The sequence below is a fragment of the Necator americanus genome, chromosome V, assembly GCF_031761385.1.
Source record: "Necator americanus strain Aroian chromosome V, whole genome shotgun sequence".
Classification (NCBI taxonomy): domain Eukaryota; kingdom Metazoa; phylum Nematoda; class Chromadorea; order Rhabditida; family Ancylostomatidae; genus Necator; species Necator americanus.
In genome coordinates this window covers 24,954,419-24,975,721 of record NC_087375.1, presented here as the reverse complement: position 1 = coordinate 24,975,721, position 21,303 = coordinate 24,954,419, and the positions used below count along the sequence as shown (strand labels likewise).

The 21,303-nt window shown below is 42.4% G+C and overlaps 1 protein-coding gene across 4 annotated transcripts; it reads right to left on the bottom strand.

Annotated features, from left to right (window-relative positions):
- Positions 1-21,059, bottom strand: RB195_015096 (uncharacterized protein; the record flags this gene model as incomplete). 4 transcript variants are annotated; one of them, XM_013445576.2, is made up of 16 exons in its annotated part: positions 1-96; positions 179-304; positions 1,502-1,826; positions 6,338-6,402; positions 8,229-8,354; positions 8,536-8,572; positions 8,662-8,695; positions 8,897-9,008; positions 9,068-9,140; positions 10,957-10,981; positions 11,038-11,170; positions 12,709-12,830; positions 12,898-12,979; positions 13,060-13,121; positions 13,186-13,237; positions 13,813-13,815. In XM_013445576.2, the coding sequence occupies 16 exons, from the start codon at positions 13,813-13,815 to the stop codon at positions 1-3; spliced, it is 1,473 nt and encodes a 490-aa protein (XP_013301030.2). The 4 variants fall into 4 exon arrangements, with proteins under 4 accessions (XP_013301030.2, XP_064061515.1, XP_064061513.1 ...); XM_064205633.1 differs by lacking the exons at positions 9,068-9,140; positions 10,957-10,981; positions 11,038-11,170; ... (3 more) ...; positions 13,186-13,237; positions 13,813-13,815 and having other exon boundaries at positions 8,662-8,783; positions 8,897-8,974; XM_064205632.1 differs by lacking the exons at positions 1-96; positions 179-304; positions 1,502-1,826; ... (5 more) ...; positions 9,068-9,140; positions 13,813-13,815 and adding exons at positions 13,901-13,970; positions 18,223-21,059 and having other exon boundaries at positions 10,953-10,981.
- Positions 21,060-21,303: the final 244 nt, after the last annotated feature.

The following is a 21,303-nucleotide window of genomic DNA, read 5'->3' as shown; positions in this document are numbered from 1 at the left end:
CTATTTGATTACTGCAATACATCCGAGTTCAAGGGCTATGTGGTCGAGTTCACGTTCATGGTGTTCCGCGTTTGGCATTGATGATCCGGCGAGCATCTCAAATTACATTCAATTTCAGTCGCGGAAGTGATAAGTATTGCGAGCTGTTTCCCTACGTGGTTCTGTTTTACGAGCTTACCGCACAGGTTTTGAAGTTGGATGCTGCTTGCTTAATATTATCGATTAACTCATGCAGCATTTTATTTACACTTGAGTCATTTCCAGCTTCTCTGCGTAAGCGAGTGCTGTCAGATTCTGCAGCTATCTGGAAAAGCTGATTTCTCGTTTTCTTAATGAATTTCATCTTTTCCATAAATGAGGAACGAACATTTTCTCATGAGCGACTGTTGTGCAAAATGTTTCTCACTTCCTTATTAATTTCCATGTTTGCTTTCTAGTAGTCTTTTTTCAGCTATCTGTAATTTTCTCAATGCGGCGTTCGATGAAATTGGCGAACAAAACGGACAGCTTAAGCAATGAGCGGGAGCATAGGGTCAGCAGCCCAGTGATTGTCCGTTTTCTCGCAGACGTATTGTCGGGTGAAAATGACATGAATCACGGTGCAGTAGCGTACGCGGCTCCTTTCGAGACGCTTTGGTGCAGCGTAGCGGCTGGGAGCGTGGTGAGATCCTTGTTGGCATCACCCATCGCTGCAGTTTGCGACGGTTCCAACTGCTGCCTCCACTGTGCCGTTTCGAGCGCCTTCGCAATGCACCGCAACTACTTTCGCGATTCATGTCGTTTTGACCCGACTATAGCGTGCATGCACAAATGGACCTTGTTAGGTGCCTAGTGCAAAAATCCGGTCGTTAAAGCTCTTTCAAAAGCGGCTTTTTGAGGACATCTAACGGAAATTGAGCGTGATCGTGCTCTCTAAGCTACAACACTGACTCTATCATTCCGCGGGGATATGCCAACGTCGTCAATTTTTAAATGTTCTGCTTTTGAAATTAGATTCATATTAGACTATTTCGGTTTCATTTAACGCCTTGATAATCCACTTTTGTGGGGTTGTGGCTTCATGTTTGTCTTCGATGATTCTATGAATAAAACAAGCATGCTTTTTTCTTCTGGATGAGAAACATTGCTTCTGGGTCTTTGTATTAACAAAGACAAGGTTCTATTGTGCATCTACGAAAGGCTGATTCACTGAAATCTTCTGCTGAGCACCTCGTTTTAATAAACCTTTATCAAACCATGTTGAAACGACTCTATCCGGAGATTGCATTCTTCGGACTTCACGGAGTACCAACGTGTGTATGTTATTGCGGAATTAAATACAAGTTAAGGCAGGTTGAGCATGTTGTGTCATTTTGTGCCAACCAATTTATGTACTGTGACGTAGCGCAAGGGTTGTTTTGATCTCGCAGATGTTGGATAACAGGTGTGGTTAGCAAGATTTTCATTTGATAAAAAGGGAGGTTTGCAATCGAGACATTTTTATTATTCAAGCAAGACATACCTGAGCATCTTGCTGTTGCTTGAGTTCTTCAAATCTTTCCAACAAATCGCGGTATAATTCGCTCATTTCCTTTAGAGCTAAGCGCTCATCAATTTGCAAATCGTGTTTCTCTTTGCTACGTTTCTTATTTTCGGTGGATCTCATTTCCACTGACCCATCCTGACTTTGCTTTTCTTTCTTCTTTTCCTTGTCTTCCTCGTTCGCATTTTTCGCATCTGCACTCTTCCGCTTTCGATCTTCAGCCTCCTCTTCCATTATTTTCCTTTCTTTTAGCAGAATCCGTTCCTGCTTGAGACGTCGGGCCAGCGGAGACGATGCGGAGGATCTAGTCAATTTCGCTTCTAATGAATATAACGAGTGCAACAGCCACTTAATTCTTATTCAAAAAAAAAAAACCAAAAGTAAAAAAAAGAACGAAAAAGGAGTTCGGATCCGCTCTTTTTTGTTTTTATTCATAACTCATTTCACTTTCTTCTCTACCATTATATTCGAGCATCAGTATACTTGACAAAAAAACTACCTATTGAACTTTAGTGAAATTCTCTGAATCTATTGCTAAAACATTATTTTGAAAATATAACCCATGGCAGGGTCGCGTATACGAGTCTGATTGTTACGTGCGCGTGGTGGCCCTGCTTTAACTAAACGCAATAAGGCGTTTGAGTGCACGCATTGGGAACGTACGAGATATATAATCTGCACTGTTATATGGCGAAAGATTCCCATACATTGAAAAAAGGTGCTGTCGTCCAGCACATCGCCAAAGCCCACAATCTGAAAGGTCAACTGCTTGAAGGAAGGATGGAATCTTTGGCAACAACCATTCGTTTCGACACGCTGAACTGCCGGACACTGTCGAGTGAACTCCAACAAGCCGCTCTATCCAGACTTCTGCGATATCTCTGTGTGCCTTTGCTGCACTGCAGGAAACACGCATGAGAGATCGGCCCGTCACCAGCATCGAAAATTACACCATATACTGCGGCGATGCTGATGAGAACAAAGTAGGTGGCTGCGCGATAGCTGTGAGGAACGATTACAAGAACCTGGTTGAGGAATTTGGCTCAACGTCGTCTAGATGCGCCTTTTTAGGACTGCGGAATCGCGGAGGACATAAACTCTGGATCGTAAGTGCTCACGCACCTACGGAAACCGCTGAGGACACCAGTTAGGACCCCGTCTATGATGAACTCAATGCGTTGATGTCTAAAATACCAAGCTAGCAGGTGGTCATTGTCGGAATCGACGCAAATGCGAAGATGGGACTCGACTTGTTGACATCTCTGATCATGAAACAATATCGTGTAGTTGCTCGTCGGCATTCCAGTTCCTGATATATGATCTATGATCCCTCATAGGATGCATCGATATTTCTCATGCCAGTTACTTACAAACAAACATTATTTCAAACATAAACCAACAATATAACGTATACGAGGAACAAACACAAAGAATACAACAAGCGCAAAAGAGACAAATAACAATAAATCTCTCTAACCATAGGGAATATTACGTATGTACGTAAAACTACGTATGAAGAATTCCGTTAAAAACGGAACATTCCAACTTTCAAAAGTAATTTGAATGATGACCATTATGTTATGCTTACCATTACGTTATGCTGCAAGTTCCACGTTTTTTATACTCTAATTTATTCGCGGACAGATGGACCCTCCGTATCTCCGACCTTTTATATGAGAAGAAGTTAATTTGATAAGATTTCTAGACTTTCTGAGAAAAGGTAAAATCTAGACAAAACTCGCTCCCGTCCTCTTACTTCAAAACCACACAAAATGATATGTTACTTTTAACGGACACGTAATGACTCGGAGGTATTCGCGGAGAATCCGCCGGGATCCGCCCTCTTTACCGTTCTCCATGTAAGATCATGTCTTGTTGCAAATGTACAGTGCTGGCGAGTTGTCAATTAAAAGAGTGAGAGGATGCAATGCCTAAGATACCTAAATTCTAAGATAACATCATTCATTTCTTTTTAATTTAAGTCAAGAACTATGGTTTTGTCAGTTATAGAAATTGAGCGGCACCGTTGCGATAACTTCAACCTGCCGCCTGAGATATATGACCAGGCTATATAGAGGTCTTGATGATAGTAGCCTGACATCGTGGTATGTGGGGCCTAACTGACGAAAATCTGAATTTGTACAATCTTAGGTTATTAATATCGTAAAATAAGTCTCATTCTCCTAAGGAAACTGATTTTTTGACCTTTCCAAGCATTTCCAAGGAAGCAGGAAAACGGTGTCTCTGTAAACCTGCATTGAAAATTTGACAAATTTATCTCTTTAAAAGGGGTGCGCATCAGGAGGTACCCAGCGCGGCTGTTAGAATATATTCTTAGGGATTGCGTGCTTCGATGATTGAGATACGTTCGGTAGCGACAGCAGACCTCTCCACTGCGCATGCAGGATGCCCCGCCCATCTACTTTCTGCAGCTGAACCTAGGCAGACTGGCTAAAGGTCGAAGAACTTCGGAATACAATGATGACCGTTGCAATCCGCGTAGATGGTGAATATGAGCCTTACTTCTTATAGGATTCAAAACTTGGGAAGCTTTGAGCTTGGTTTTATTTGTTTTTGGAACCGTATGTTAATGCTATCAATCGTCCTGGCAAATGCGAAAACTGTAATTCAATATCCCTGCAGGAATATCTTGATAAGATACCGCATAATAGTCAGTCATCGATTGTTTCTAGCCATATCGAATTCTTAAAGGCATCAGCCCACAAATCTGGGGTGGTGCGGGTTTCAAGTGGGTTCTTCCTATACGGGGTAGTAGATTATGAGGAAGAGGGTGATTCCGTCCTTTTCTTCCTAATTGTCGTAAAAACGGCCCGGAAGCACAAGGCTGGCGCGCTCTAATCAAACCCGTTGTGGAATATAGCGCCCCAGAACGCCAGAAGCCGCATCTTCCAGCCCGTTTTTTACGGCAATTAGAAAGAAATGGACGGAATCACCCTCCTTCCCATAATCTACGACCCCGTATAGGCCGCCTCAAATCCGCATTTTCCTAGATTCGTGGGGTGATGCCTTTAAACATGAAAAAATATGAAGTGGCACATACATAAATGTATACGTGTAGATCGGCAACTAACAAGGCTACAACTTGAAGACAAATTTTTACTCGTACAAAAGATAGAAATCATAACTACTAGAATATCATATAAATATAGCTCTTATGTACTCTTCTCCGTAACAAAGTAGTGATACTGACTCGCCGTACTCATATTGAGAAAGCTTTGGAATATGTCAGTTTGTATCTCAAAATGCGCCTGCGGCCTATGTTCACCTTTATGAATTTTATTTGCATTGTTTCGATCTATGAAAGCCGTAGGGTGAGTATCTCACATTATGTAGTTTTGTATAGTGGGTGTAAGTTTGAGCAAGATCAACAGAGGTCACAACTGACATCGCATTTCGTTACCTTCATAGTTAATCAGTCGGTTTTACTTTTGCATTCTCTTATTCCATTATTTTTGTGTTATTCTTCAAAGTGTAACGCCTTTTTCCGTCACTTTTACCGAGTAATCTTCATTTCCCTACGGGTTTGGAGCTCATGTTTACACTTTCATTTCTTTATAAGCTCCTTTTGTCAGCTTATCCAAGTAGAAATATCATGTAGGCCTTCTGTGTAAGGGGTTGGCGGAACCTAAGGATGGACAGTGCGTCGACCTCTGCTGCAGGGACATACATCAGCGGCACCCAATTTGCTTGGATACCTCTTGAATAACCTGTACTTTACGAATATGTAACTATCAAAATATATTTTAAACATTCTGTTCACGTGAGGGATCACGATTCCTTAGGCCATAGTTATTTGTGGCTCAGCCTTGATAGTATTTAGCCATGGGTAGTATTTTCAAAAAATGTTTTAGCAGTGGATTCTGAGAGTTTCACAAAAGTTCAATAGGTAGAGCACACCTTCACAACTCTACTGATGCCCAGTTATAATGAAGGAGGTCATGCCGAGAAGAGTTATGACGAAGAAAAAAAAAACAAAAAAAAAACTCGCATCTGCGTCCTTTTTTTCGTTTTTTTCCTCTAGATGAATTACCGTGGCTACTCTACATTTATGAACAGTTTCAGGATATTCGAAAAACCGTCTTTGTAACGAAAATTCGAAAGTTCTACAACTTCTACTCTCTAGAACATCTCCTTAGACAAAACAACAATTTTGTGTGCAACTTCGCACTAGCTTGGGGGTCTTTGGTACTTATTCTGTAGTATTTCATTCCAACAATGAGCAAAACACATATAATAGAACAGAAAAGGAGCAGAAACGGAACCACATAGTTGAGCTGGATTGACTCCCTTCAAACTTAGACTTTTTAATGGTTTTTGTACAAACATTTCGTTGCTTCAATTAAATGTGAATTCTACGCATTCAGTAAATCAGTGAAGAAAGCTGGCACAATGAAGCCTTCCTGAGGTTATTGTTTCCTTCGGGTTCACGGGGAAAAGGGGTGCTGGTGGCACACATAGGAGGCGGAAACGTGAGTTTATTTCTATCATAATCTGGGGCGAGCTTCGAAGTAAGCTGGGTTATGTAAAATTGGAACCTTGCGAAGTTCATCAAAGAAATAAAAGACATTTTTCAAAAAAAAAAGAGAATGTTCTGGAATAACTTCTTTAGCTGCTCTCAACGGACAACGAGGAACTAACTGCAATACTTAATACTACAATGTTGTGATAATAAGGTTCCGGTGTTGTTATAGAATGTTACGCATAATTGCAAGCGTTAGGAGGAATACTAAAACATGTTTTTCAAGGGAGGAATGTAGGAAAAGAAGAAACGATCGCGTAAATACATTGACCTACTTTGCTCGTCTCGAATGAATCCCAATTGAGTAATCGTCATCTTTGGCAGACAGCCCTTCGTCCAACTAAAATTCAAATAAAATTTGAAATTTATTCCAGAGCCGAAAATATTCAGAAACGAATGGAAAGAAAGAGTGTGCAACAAGTAAATTGTCTCTATGCCAGTTGACCTCTGGGTTTTGGTCTGAAGGATCAGTGTCGTGCCCGGCACGACTTTCCCAGCCAGCCGGCCGCAGTTCTCGCGCGCTGCGTGGCGAACATTGCCAATGGCAATGTATTACGGTAACGTTCCCATGAGGCCGCCATATATAAGGGCTGGCACCGAGCAGTCGAGGTTCCAGTTCCAGTTTCCTTCTCGCCACTCTCCCGATCTCGGTCCAGCCTCTTATCCGCATTATTCGCGGTGTCGTGTTACGTCGTGTTATATTCCGCCTCGTGCGATAGCCGCACCACCACACCGCAACAACCCTATCCCACGGGGTCCGAACCGCAACCCTAATCCATCTGCCGCCAAGAACCACTTAACCATCTAGCCATGACTGACCCCCTTATTGATCCACCTTATGTCGTGTATATTTGTGCGTGCCGTGTCGTGTATTGATGTCATAAGGATAAACCCTATTCGTAAAACCCCTTTTAACCGCATTGCACCCTAGGAAATATATTGGGGCGTGGGATCAAGGGGGCAGCCCTGAGACCCCCAAAGGGGGAGTCGGGGCAGGGGGGAAGGGACCCTCGGATCGAGCCCGCAGGGTTACGGAGGGGCTAGGCCGCCATCCGGTGGCAAGCCCAGCGCAGGACCCCTCCGGATCCAGGCAGTCGGCCCTGGGTCTCCCCACCGATGCCCGCTGCTCCTTCTCGGAGCGGACCCGGGGCACGACAATCAGGTACGAGTCCCATTCTATTATGATTGCCGTTGGTGAAGTGCTTCAATCGCACGATGCCCCATTACCAAAGTGGTGATACGTCTACTGAGGTTGTCACAGGGATTCAGGTTTCATTGATCATGCTTGAGATCTACCGCGTTCTGTTTGACTTTCCGGGCTCCGAGGAAAACGTTGGCATGTGATCAAAAGCTCTCTGTAAAGGGAGTATGTATGGTGTGCATTGTTTTTTTTTTCTGGTTTATTATCGAAACTTACGCAGGATTTCATCACTCAAAAAGTTTCTGATTGTCTCTGAATAGAGCAAAAGGAATGATCATAACTTAGATGCTTGCAGGAAACGAAAAATAAGTAACAATCACGTGAGTTATCAAAAAATCAGAATCTTTCGTATATTTCAAGAGCACTCCCGAAGTCTACTAGTCCATCGTTCTCATCATCACTGAGGATATGAGTTCTCATACCCGTGGATTCGAGTATGTACAAAGGCTCCCGAACATAACTGGAGGGCAATAAGAGTAGGATCCAACGCGACATGAGCACAGCTCCACATAGCTTCACGGAAGCAATTATTTTGGAAAGTTAAGTTTTTTTCTTACGGAAGTTTTGGGGAGCGAGACTCTATTACCTACTGCGTCTTTGTTAATGAAGCAGTGAGCGTTGTTGCTGGTGATCGTTGGGAAAATCCGACGTAACTGCTAAGACCACCAACTCTTTGTGCGAGTAAAGCGGCGAAATAGCGTGATGGTTCGCAAAAGGTTTTCCCACTCGCAGATGGCTGTGAACATTTGAAAGTGCCCGAATAAAGAGTTGAGCGAGCGTTCTGTGAACATAAACAAGTCGACTATAGGAGCATCAGCGCAAAGGTAGAACGCAAAGGTGGAACCCGGAGGTGGGAAGCTAGAGGAATTTGGCCTTTCTCACACTGTATTTTCCTTTCATTTGCTGAGGTAGATCGAAAAAAACCGCTATAAGACAAGAAGGGAAGAAGAAAAATAAGAGCCAACCAGTAGTTGGGGGTTACATCCTGATGAGTTCCTTGAGATCGCCTTGTCACCGCATCTTTCATATGTCCATCTTCTGAATACACGTCTATTCCGAGAGTATTCAACCAACCGCATGCAGATTCCATCCTTAAGAACGATTTGAATAACTGGGGCTCAACTCAAAATTCGAAATATTCCTCATATTTTGGGTCTATTTTTCTATATTTCAAATCTTTCAGTTGGATCACGTGAAGTTAAATTTATGAGACCCTTCGAAGAAATTTTCTGTCAGTGACTAATGTCACTAGGAAAAAGAAGATCGGCTCACGTCAGCTTTTGCAGACATTTCCCTCAATCCTAACTTTCTGGAATATGGAAGTTCACAATGATTGAGAAGTAATGAAAATGCGGAGTGAATGAACAAATCTTGCTGTAGAAATGCCACAAACAGCACCTAAGGATTTTTTGAGCACCACACAGATGACTGTCTAAAGTAAGAATGAAAGGAACGTATTGTTTACTACCATTAAAGCATTCAATGACATTGCAGTCAAGGCTTACCACCTTGTGAGGTCGCTGTATTCACAAAAAGAAAACAATCCGAAGAAGTGATATTGTGAAGGCGCTCTTGAGTTTCAATGCATTGTTCTCAGTTCGGCTGTTGGACATTTCGGAACGTTGTTGGATACCTTCGTTCTCAGCCGTAGTTGACCATAACGATATCGTTCCAATGGCATACTGTTGGATACATCGCAGGACCATCGCATCTACTACTACCATGGCCAAAGGGGGTTCTCTGTTCTAGAAAACTCCAGAAGGTACGAAAACAAAGATGATTTGTCAATCTTTTTGAAGCGCACCAATGCACTCGAACCGATGTAGTAAGTCGTTGTCCTTGTACGCTTTAACAACTCCGGTAGCAGTTTGTGAACTCTGAACGAATGAGAAGGTCAGTTCGGATCGACCGCTTTCAAGCCATCAAGAGTGCAAATCTCTCATTATCCCAAAGGTATAACATGTAGTGTTGTTTTGAAAATTTGTAAAACATTCACATTAAAAAATTGAAGCCTATTAGAACTGCCGAACAAGTAGTTCATTTTCCATCCTAGGATGCAGAATTTTACTTTTTTTTTCTTACTTTATGGATCTTTTTCTAGAAAAAAAAACATTTCGAATTTTCTATGCTCTTCAATTGTAAATAAGGTACTCAAGGGACGTTGTTAATCGCTGATTTTCATAAGTCGCTGAAGTGAAAATAGGAGATCTATATTCGTCACCACTATAGGCACTTTACAAATGGATCCGACCGTATCCTCCTATTCTTATTTCTGTAATTACTCAGTACACCTACCCCCTCCCCCCCCCCCCCAAAGAATCAGAGGAGATTCAGGTACTCTCTAATATCGAATTAGCCGTTTTCAGTTACCGTTTTGTTTGACATCTTCACCGTCAGTTAAAGATTTACAGCAGCACTGAAATCTTTCTAAACAAGAGGCTAATCATCTTACCCACGTATTCATTATTTATCATACTTTTCATCGTTTTGGATTTTGTTCTCGACAGGCCATCATTCCGCGTATAAACATCCAGTCTTTGTGTTAATACTTTATGAGGACTCAACTCAAAAACAACAAGCCAGGTCCAAATATACTTATTTTTTAATCCAGCGGGGAAGCGGGAGATGCTGCAATAACAAGTTGAAGCGTGGTTGAGTACAAACTTAAACTTCCTATCAAAACTTCTGTCAATATGGTTGGTCCTTTTATTGAGTTTAGTCATAAAAAACTTCTACCCATTGTTATTCTCTACGCATAGGAATAGTTACCCAACCAGATTTTTATTATCACTACACAGAAATCCGATTAGTCTTTAGACAGCACTCTAGTATTGCGCACATAACGTTTAATTTTTTCCATTCAGTTCAAAAATGGAGAATCAAAAAATATACTTACACCATGTGAATTTAGGCTTTGGGAATTTAAACATGGGATCACGGCTCAAAGAACATGCAATGTGTGTTTGTGTGTTGGTGATGGAGTGATAATCAATCGGACGGATAGAAGTTGGACTGACAAATTCAAAGATTATTTTGAAAGACGAACCGATGGACCCCCTCCCTCCTCAGCCTTCGATGATGATCCAAGTCAAACAACGAGATAGTTAGGAGAGATGCTCAGTCCGTCAAAATCACAACAAATCTTCACCACAATAAATGTATGACAAACAAAACGGAAGTTATTTATGACCGAACCTAATCCAGCATGATCTGTTCCTTACTCGCAAGGGTCCGAAACAAATGAGTGTAAAACTTTGGGGTGGAGACGGCACTCCAGTCAACTATTTATCAGTACTAGTTTCCACTGAAATTGCTGTAGACACAAGAATTTTCCTTCAAGACTTCTGCCTACTGATCAAGTATACGTTCGTTTTGAACGAAAGCATCAAATCGATCGATTTATTTCCAGCTTCTTCCAGACTAATCGAATTCTTACCTACGGTAGCTCTTGAATACGTTGATTTACGTTGACCACAATTTCGTTACTCCGATAGGACGGTTTCTGTGATTCTTTCCCAGTGGTAGTATTTTTTCAAGAAAGGAAAAGTAGAAGGAATGGAAATCCATAGCAGGAGCAGTCAAGTTTATTAAGAAAGTTCGTGCGGAGAAATGTGTTTGAAGATGATTTTATTTATACAGTCATCAACGATTACTACAAAAAGATTTGTACCACAAACATTATTGTCGTATTACTCTCCGGACATCATTTCCATGAACTCTGAAAAGATCTAATTGCGTAGAAAATGAAATCGCATTAAGTGATTGGAAATTCACCATCAAAATCTACTGTTCCACTGCCGTCCGTATCGATTTCAGCAATCATCTCGTCCAGTTCTTCCTCGCTCACATTTTCGTCAAGAGCCCGTAGAATATCTCGCAAATCCGACACATTGATGTAACCATTTCCCTGAATAAGAAAGTCGTTGACTCCTCCTCCCATTATTACGACTGCTCAACATCTTTCATGTTATAAGTTTATTTCTTCGAAGAATTACTCAGATCCATCGCTCGCTAGATACATTAATGGGTAACGATCGTGTGGAAAAAAGAAAATGTGGAAGTCTTCCACATTTGACCTGTACGGTCCAAATTTCCTATTTTCTAGAAGAGGAGATTTATCTAATCTCTAGGAATTATCTTTGTAGGTTGATCAAGCTTTTAGGAAAATCCATTCACATTTTATATTTCTTTTGATACTTTCGTCTACATATTCGATCTTGTGGAGCTGGGGATTTCTAGCTAAGTTTCCGCTGCTGTAGTGTACAAACGAAGTTCGTCTCTCCACAAACAGTAGAAGTTTGACAAAATTCAGTTATGGTCGTGCTTAATCGCGATTTTGTTCGCTGGTTTGAAAACTTCTCTTCTTGCAACAAAGCTTCAAAGCATATAGAAACTACAATTTTATACAGTAATCAAATCCGCATTAATCAATAGAAAAAAAGTAAAAAATCAACCATTTCATGAGGTTCTTTTAGAATTTTTTTTAACTTTCTCTTGAAATTTTGAGGTGTTTCACACTTTTCCAACTATAAACTTATGTTACACTTCTTGGATACCACCTACTGACTTTCAACAAATATTCGGCATTCTGCCTTTTTCTCAGTGATATGCCGGTGTTAGGATGGACCTCAAAGAGGGGAATCCAACTCTATGCGAGATGTCTTGCAATTTTTACTTCTTGACAAGTTTAGGGTAAGCGATGGTGGACGATGACTTTACGCCAACCTTCACTCACTATGGGTTTTTTATGCTCACATATAGTACTGTAGATGAGGTCTGGAGTTGCTTCAAACAAATTTGATATTTCTACGTTCCTTTCACCTAAACCTATTATCATAAGCATTTTTGAGATTAAAATTTTCTATCTAGCTATTAGTGCTTCTGTCGAGTCAAAAACTGGACTGAACTGAGTCAAAACTGAACTCGAATAGGAGCCGGATAACACTCAAAGAGATGTTGAAAAATCCCGAGATTTTATGCTATGACACGTTCCTTTATTGAGTTTGACACATAGATTAAAAATAGGTATAGTGAATGTTACCGTGCTCAAATATTTACATGCAGTGTCTCATACCCGAAAATTATGAATAGAGCTTCTCGCAAGTATGTATTTTGAAAAAAGTGGATGTATCTGAGGAAGTTTCTTGTACGCTACGAAACAAGTTTCCAGTATAGTTACTTTGTATTATTTACCCTAATCCTTGTCGCGAAGCAGATCAGTTCTAGGAAATGTGTCAGCGGTGAGAAAGTGAATTTTCATTCAATATTTCAAAAGTTCCATAAAATTAGGATTAGAGATGACAAGAGGTTAGATCTAAGAAAGCTACAAGATATTTTTTTTCTGCCTGGTCGAAATGTATTCGGTTTTTACGTGAATTAAAATCAAAGCAAAAGTTTGGAAAGGTTTGCTCCTGAAATTTTGTTAGAAAAAGCTTCTGATTTCACCTCTTTATCATACAGTCTGAAAGCCTCACGAAGCTCTTCCTCAAGACCTTCATTGTCCTCGCTATTCACCACAAAGTTGGCCACCATAGCGGCGAACTCCTCAAATTCGATTTCACCGGATCCTCAAACACACATGAACATGGACGAATAAGCCGGTGTTGTAGGCGATTTATGAGGAAACGTTCCTACCATCGGTGTCAAATTCCTTTATGAGCTGTTTCAAGTCACGCTCCTCAAAAGCTTGGCCCATAGTTCGGAGGATTTGTCCGACCTGAACAAGACAATTCAAAATGCATTTATTTTTAATTCAATTTATTCAGTTTTCTTCTCTCAGGAGAACAAAAGTGTCACCTGGGTGGCTTTGATGTATCCTTTGTTCTCTTTGTCAAACATATTAAAGTATTTACGGAACTCTAAAATATTTGTTGTTCTATTCTGTCGAAAGTTTCGTTGAAAAATTAACAAAGTTACACCTACGCTCAATTTGTTCAGCTGTGAGCTGCTCCAACGCATCTGCAACTGCGTCTCCCTGGAATAACGGATCTCAATGAACTCGAATTCCCAGAGCTTTGTTAGAATATGAATAAAATATTGATACTCTGCGGTATTTGCGATAAATGAGTGTCTTCAACTTTTTCCTAATAAACTAAAAACCTGTTAGTCACAAGATTTGTTCAGTGAGTCATGAGATTTGTCCAGTGAGGATGAGGTTTGCATAACCGGATGCATAATTATTAAGAAGGCGGACTCCTAAGAAGTGAAGAAAACAACGAAAATTTGCTGCAGAAACTCTTTCCATACTTTTCTTGTACCTCCTGGCAGGCACTGTGGATGGATGCATGTGGCAGTGATTGATAGAATGCGTGATAGATAGTTGGACGTGAATTGTGTAGTAATTAAAATTTAAAAGAAGGAGGAAAGTGTTTTCAGGGAAGAGCTAGTGAGGACTACTTCTTACTCAACTAGGAGCAAAGTCGACTAAGAAAAAGCAAAAACGGATCAAGTCAATAAGAAAGCGAGTGTTTGAAAACATCCAGCAACCTTGGGATAAAACTCTTGATGAACTAAGGAAGATTACCAAAATCCTAATAGAAAACAGCTTACCATGGTCTGAAGAGGAGTTGTGTTGACTTGAGCGTAGCGACGAGACTGTCGTTGAGCACCGTCGCCTCGCAGCGGGGGCACAGTTTACCTTTACACTCATGACGAAGTGTGCTGAGCACACGCGAAGAGGCTGCTCTGCTGGATCTCGTCTTCCGGATCTGTTCACATGACTTCACAGAGGAATCAAAAAAAGTGCAGTAAGTGCGCAACAAATTAGCTAAACGTGTTCAGGTAATAAGGTTTTGAACGAAAAGTATAAGATCAATATAAGATGTTTAGAGTAATGTTTAGACATCAGACATCGGTGTTTAGGAAGTCTTAGAAGGTGGTAGGAAAATTGAACTTTTTTTTCATCAGAAGAGATGATTATTTGAAGATCAAATGGAGAAATCCCGCGTTTCGCTCTCAAACATATCATACGGATCTGAGGTCGAACGGATTCCAGAAAGACTGTTAGCTCATGGGCGGCACAGACACTTAGAACAAATGAAGTGGATCAAAGCTGTGAGAACACATCGAGAACATCCTGAACATCCAGTGAAACCTCCACAGGCAGCTGTTTTTGAGAGGAAAATAAACACTTTAACACACTTTAACGAAAGTCGTTTTAAAGGGAAGTAAGGATCAAGGATACCGTCTCTGGCATTTCAAAGCGTTTAGGACGCGCCAAGGATTTTAAACTGCACTTGGGAATCGTTGGAGTTTCATGAACGCGTTTCGGCCTATACACTAACTTGCGGACTAGTTGATGTGTCAAGTCAGTGCTTGAATCCTCCCAGAGAAGCCTGATACCAACTTATCGAGCCCGGAGGGATGAAAGACTTGGTTGGCTGTGGAGCGGTTTCGAATCAATCGATTGATCGTGTAGTCACGGCGCAACCTCTTGCCTACTACGCTACATTCGATCTGAACGGAATTGACCGTAACAAAAATATCGTCCAAGCTGTTCAAATGTTGTCCGACCCTTTTTGTTGGAACGTCTCTCAGTTGCTATGCAGAGCCTTATAAATAGTGATTAAAGGCAGCATACTAGGAATCTGAGGTGGTACGGATTTCAGGTGGAGTGTTCGTATACGGGATGGGAGACTATGGAGAGGGGGAATCACCCCCCTAACTCTGGAGAGGGGGTGATTCCCCCTCTCCATAGTCTCCCATCCCGTATACGAACACTTCTTCCTAATTGCCGTAAAAAACGGCCCGGAAGATACGGCTTCCGGCGTTCTTGCGCACTATTTTCTACAAGGACTGGAACGCGCCAGCCTTGTGCGGAGCCGCATCTTCCGGGTCGTTTTTTACGGCAATTAGGAAGAAATGGACGGAATCACCCTCCTCTCCATAATCTACTATCCCTTATAAGAATAGTCCACCTGAAATCTGCACCACTTCAGATTCGTGGGGTGATGCCTTTAAGCTGCAGCTAATGATAAGCTGAAGCGTTTTTGTGTAATTCAAGAACTATTAGGATTTTCGTACAGACCGGTTCATTTCTTGCAGCCTGAACTATAAAAAAGATAGTATCGTTATTCCACCTTTCTATTGTCCTGCGGTTTTTGTCGCATAAATTTTTATGGTATAAGAAGACGGGAAGTCTTAAATTTATTATCCTAACTATTGTGATGACATAGTCATCTCGAAAAGATGCTTCGGATCTCTTCAACAACCACTGCATGATAATTTTCATGACTTCGTCAAGTTGCTGTAAACATGGGTGGTAAAAAAATAAAGAAAAGAAAAGAAGAAAGAAGAAGAAAAAAGAATCGTGCTCGTGTTTGCTGTTCACAAACAGAATAATTGTTCATCTTGAAATGGACAGAAACCTTATTTTCTTAGTTTTATAGATGTAGATAATTGCTCTGGAGTACCTTTCGAGGAGAACTTCAAAGAGCTCCTTTTTTATAGAGGAAGTCAGTCATTCAACTCAATATTATTATCATAAGTTATTTATTTATTTTCTGTTATATATTATTTATTATTATTACTATATTTATTATTCAATATCGAGGATTTCTATACATTGCAAAATTATTTCCATTTTTATGAAGGTTTTATCGATTATTATTTTTCGGACGTCGTCAGATGATTCACATTTTTCATTACATCTCATATACCTGAAACTAACATGGTTATATTTGAATGGCCATGCTTACATATCTTTGTTGTTTATTTCAACACAAAAATTCGTTACAGGATTTATTGTGTTTTATTTATAGAATGGATTTATTAAGTGTGTTCGCCCCCCAAAGTGACCTCATTATTTCTTGCTCGCAAGCGAAAGGTTACTACTCGTTTTTTCTTTATTCACTTTTTCAAAGGCATCACCCCACGAATCTGAGGTGGAACGGATTTCGGGTGGAGTATTCGTATACGGGATCGTAGATTATGGAGAGGTGGGTGATTCCGTCCATTTCTTGCTAATTGGAGTAGAAAACGGCCCGGAAGATGCGGCGTGTGCACACGGCTGGCGCGCTCCAATCGTTGTAGAAAATAGCGCGCCGGAACGCTCGAAGCCGTATCTTCCGTTCCATCTTTTACAGCAATTTGGAAGAAATGGACGGGATCACCCCCCTCTCCGTAGTCTCCCATCCCGTATACGAATACTCCACCTGAAATCCGTACCACTTCGGATTCGTGAGGTGATGCCTTTAAAACAGTTTTCTGCACAGTCATTTCCCAATGCATACAGTAATTACTCTCGCTATAGGCACTCGACAGTATGCACTGTAGTATACCCGTCAGTCCGCATATATTTATTTCTATTTAGATTTATATGTGTTGTTTCTATAATTCCCAAAAATATGACCGATGGTCTTTTGACAAACCGTTCTTTGTTCCAAAAAAAGTTTTCTGAACATAGAAAGTCCCCGCTTACACCATGTTATTATATGTATTAGATTCATATTATATTATTTGTTCATTGATGTTTTAAAGAAATGTGGAATTAGCCAAGAAGTGAAAAGTGAAAAGCTGAAAGAAAATTGATGTTTTCGCTGCTCTGAAGACGATGGAGTCGACGTGAAACAAAGCAAAACAAAGCAAAAAAATAGGAGAGAAACACAAATGGATGAAGTATTCAAATACGAAATCCTTCTACCGAATGAGAGAAAAGAGAGATCAGCGCAGAGGATCTACGTCTTCCGGAGTCAAGAGGAAGTGGAATAAGTCTTCTTTCTCTTCAATGTTTAATTTTTTCTTATGTTCAAACGTGCTATCCGACAATCCCTTCCTCAAAAACGCCGTCGCCGTTTTTGAGGAACGATGTGTAAGTATCTGTTCTGTTTAACTGTCTCGTTTATTGACTTCTTTGTAGTGTCTCCTTAGTTCTATGATGCTGTTCACTTGAGAGCATCGGGTTTTAGATCAGCTCTGCTACAATAATTTCAGGGCCGGAAGTAGCACCTCGTAGATTTTCAAAACCGAGTTTTCCTCCAAATAAGTACATATTTCAAAGCAAATAATGCAAACTCGTTTTTAGTGTCTATTTCAGTTTCTTTTAATCTCCCATGTGTAACAAATTTCTATACCCTCCGCAATTTTGGCTGACGACCTATGAAATATGTACCTTAGTGATTGATTTTCTACGAGAAAAAGTTCCGTAAAGGAAAAAACGTTGTTCAGTGTTCCCGGCGCAAAACGCTGAGTATGGGAATCTTTGAATCTGTCTACACCAGTTTTCTGATCTACCACCTTGCTATACGGTTGGAAAGTGACAGTCCATGAAGAAAGCACACATGCACACTCAAGTTTCTGCTGAACAACCGAATATCGGCAGGAAAACAATGAGTCGCGATGGATTTGTGGATCCTGTCAAGCACGAACTGTCGAAAGGACACGAACGCTTCTTAATGTAGTTCAATAACGTTTTAATGAGTGATGAACCTCCGAAATTTGGGACTGGAAAGAGTTAGTGGAAAGGATGTGAGGAACACTAACGTGGATAAACAAAAGCAGCGCGGAATGTCAGGAAATCACGTGGACTTTGTATTCGAATCAATTTGGCATCAAATTCTCGGGAACCAATGCCAATTTGTTTTGTGTTGACAATCTGAAGTGAGTATATATGTATGCTAAAAACCGAAACGGGGGCGGGTGTGGCGCAGTCGGTTAGAGGTCCACGGTCGAGGGTTCGAAACCGCCCTAGTGCAAACCAAGCCTTTCATTTCTCCGAGGTCGATAAATTGGTACCAGACTTGTCTGGGAGGATAAAAACACTGACTTGGTCATCGGCTGGCCCCCGCAAGTCATTGTATAGGCCAACACGCGTTCCAAAACCTCATCGATTACGAATTCTAGTAAAACGCGTTGGCGCATCCCAAGTGGATTGATACGCCAGTGACTTTATGACTTTTAATAACCTGAAACTATCAGGTTAACGAAAAGAAATGCAAGTGATCTGAATATCACCTTGATCACCTTGACTCCCGTTGATCTTCGAACTGGTCGAGCGGGCGCCAGTAATTTTTCCATTTGTCCCGATCGCGTGCCAGAGTAGCCCAGTGGTTCCTCCTTTCGCGTGGGACACGAAGAGCATCATATTTTTCTTTCAAGGACTTCGTGAAGAAATCTGACCATCGGGTCGGCGGTCTTCCTGTAGTGCGCTTAATATCGCGGGGAACCCAGTCGCTCACGGCTCTGGTCCAACGGTTGTCATTAAAGCGCATCACGTGTCCGGCCCACCTTATTTTACTTTCCTTGGCAAACGCGGCGGCGTCTCTAATCTTCGATCGCTGACGTAGGAGAGAACTTCGAATCCCGTCCCTCACTTGCGTGAAACGAGATACTCCTAGCATCACTCTCTCAATTGCGCGTTCAATGACGCTCACCGCGTTTACTTCCTGCTTGCGAAATGCCCAGGTTTCCGAAGCACAGGTCAAAGCAGGAAGTACCGTGGTGTTGAAGAGGTGAGCACGGAGCCGGGTGCTCCTGGTCTTCTTCACTACATCCTCGATACTCTTGTATGCTCCCCAAACCGCTCGTCTCCTCCTGCCTAGCTCGGGGATCAGGTCGTTCATCATGTTCAGTTCCCGACCCAGATAAACGTAGCTGGTGCACTCGGATATGTTCGTTCCGTTGAGCGTGAATGGGGCATCCGAGACCCATCCGTTCTGCATGAACATCGTCTTTTGTAGATTCAGCTGAAGACCGATGCATCCACATGTTTCGTCGAATTCGGTCAGCATTCGTTCCGCTTGGCTGATGCTAGGTGTTACCAGTACGATGTCATCAGCAAAGCGCAAATGGTGTAGCTGCCGACCATCAACCTTCACTCCCATGTCGTCCCATTCCAACTTTCGCATTGCGTTCTCGAGGGTGGCTGTGAATATTTTGGGTGAAATTGTATCACCCTGTCGGACCCCCCTCTTCACGTCAATGATGATGTTCTTGTAGAATGGCGAAATTTCGGTCGTGAAGTTACTGTACAACTCTCGAAGTACCTTTATGTACTGAGTAGGGACGCCTTGGTTGTCCAAGGCTTCCACGACCGCTTCCGTCTCAACTGAGTCGAAGGCCTTTTTCAAGTCGATGAAGGTGAGACAGAGCGGCATCTTGTACTCTCGTGATACCTCGATGAGTTTCGAAACAGTGTGAATGTGGTCAATCGTGCTGAATCCTTTTCGAAACCCTGCTTGCTCGCATGGCTGTCCTTCATCCAAGACTTTTTCAATCCTATTAAGGATTACTCTTGTAAAGAGCTTGTAGATGACGGACAGTAGGCAGATTGGGCGATAGTTGCCGATGTCATGTGGATCTCCCTTTTTATACAACAACACGGTCTTGCTGGTCTTCCACTGTTTAGGAATCTTGCATTCCGACAGATAACGTGTAAAGAGCCTCGCCAGGGTGTTGATGAGTACTGGCGGAAGGCTCTTCAGGTGTTCTGGTCTTATTCTGTCGGGACCGGGTGCCGTACGATTTCTTACCGACATGATAGCATGTCGTATTTCGGACGGGAGAACCTCTGGAATGACTTGTCCATCTTCCCTCAGATGGTGAGGAGGCAAGTGGACATGGCTGTCGAAGAGATCAGAGTGGAAGTCGTGGATGATTTTCTCCATCCCCCTTCTCGATGCAATGGCTGTTCCCTTTGGGTTCCGGAGAGCAGTCATCCTCGTCTTGCGACTAGCGAAGTCTCGACGGGCATAGCGGATGCTTTTCCCCGCCTCTGCAGCTTCAGCCAGCACTTCTGCTCTTCTCTCTTTAAGGTCTTCCTTTATCGCCTCTCGGCAAAGCCTTGCGAGCTCGGACGTGAGTTCTTGGTTCCCTGCGGCTCGTGCTGCTCCACGCTGGCGTATCAGCTCAAGAGTTTCAAGAGACAGGCGCCTCTTGGTGGTTTTAAAACTCTCAGCCTTCTTCGCGCAGTCGTGAAGGTGTTCGACAAGCCGGTCATATTCCTCGTCGATGTTGTCCATTGCGGAATCTTCCCAAAAGCCGGCTAGCGTAGCGAAGAGATCCCAGTTGATGGTAGTCCTGGGATTTCTCTCTCTGAACTTGGCGGCTTTCTCTGCTCTCCTTGTGAAGGAAAATCTTCCTCGGAGGAGGCGATGGTCCGATCCCGTGTAGAACTTTGGTACAACACCGACGTCCGTCAGGCAGAACCTTTTATTGACGATGATGTGGTCTATTTCATTACGGTACCCTCCACCGGGTGACTCCCACGTCCAGCGTAAAGAAGAGGGCTTCTGAAATTGCGAGTTCCCATGGATGGTCTTAGTCGTCATGATGAACTCGGAGAGCCTCTCTCCCTGGTCATTCCATTGTAGGCCGTGGGTCCCGATGTGAAGTTCCTCCGGCGTTCTTCTTGGGCCAACCTTAGCGTTGAAATCGCCAACTATGACCTTGTAGAAGGCATGATCTTCTTGGTAGAACTTCTCCAGGTCCATATAGAAAGCTTCGACTTCTTCTTCTTCGTAGCTTGATGTTGGAGCGTAAACGACGAAGATAGTCAAAGCTGGTATTGGGCCACATCTTCTCATCCGCAGACGTCCGATTCGGGTCGTAAGTTGTTCAAAAGAGTCGATGTTCTTTGCCATACTCGTGTTGACGAGGACGCCAACTCCACCAACACCTCTACTGTCGCATGTTCCTAAGAACAGTTCTTCTCCAGTTTCATATACGGCGTTGAGAGGGTGACGTCGTCTCGTCTCGGTCAGTCCGATGACGTCGTACTTGATCTTCTTGGCTTGCATCATCAGATCTTCGATGGCCGCTTCCGATGCAAGCGTACGTGCGTTATAAGTACAGATCGTCATCCTAGTCCTTTTCCGTTTTGGTAGCCTACATGACTCCTGCAACCCCGTCCTACCTGGCGCTACCGTACCAGGCTTTCCTCCGGAATCAGGAGACTCTTTTCTATTACTGTGTTTTGCTTAAAAATTTTAAAACCCATGGGCAGGTTGCAAGCCTCTAGTCCCATGAGTTTCTGGGAGAACTTTCGTTCTCCCGGTGTGGACATGTGGAGCTTATTTGTTGGAGGCGACTCCAAACCGCCTCCCT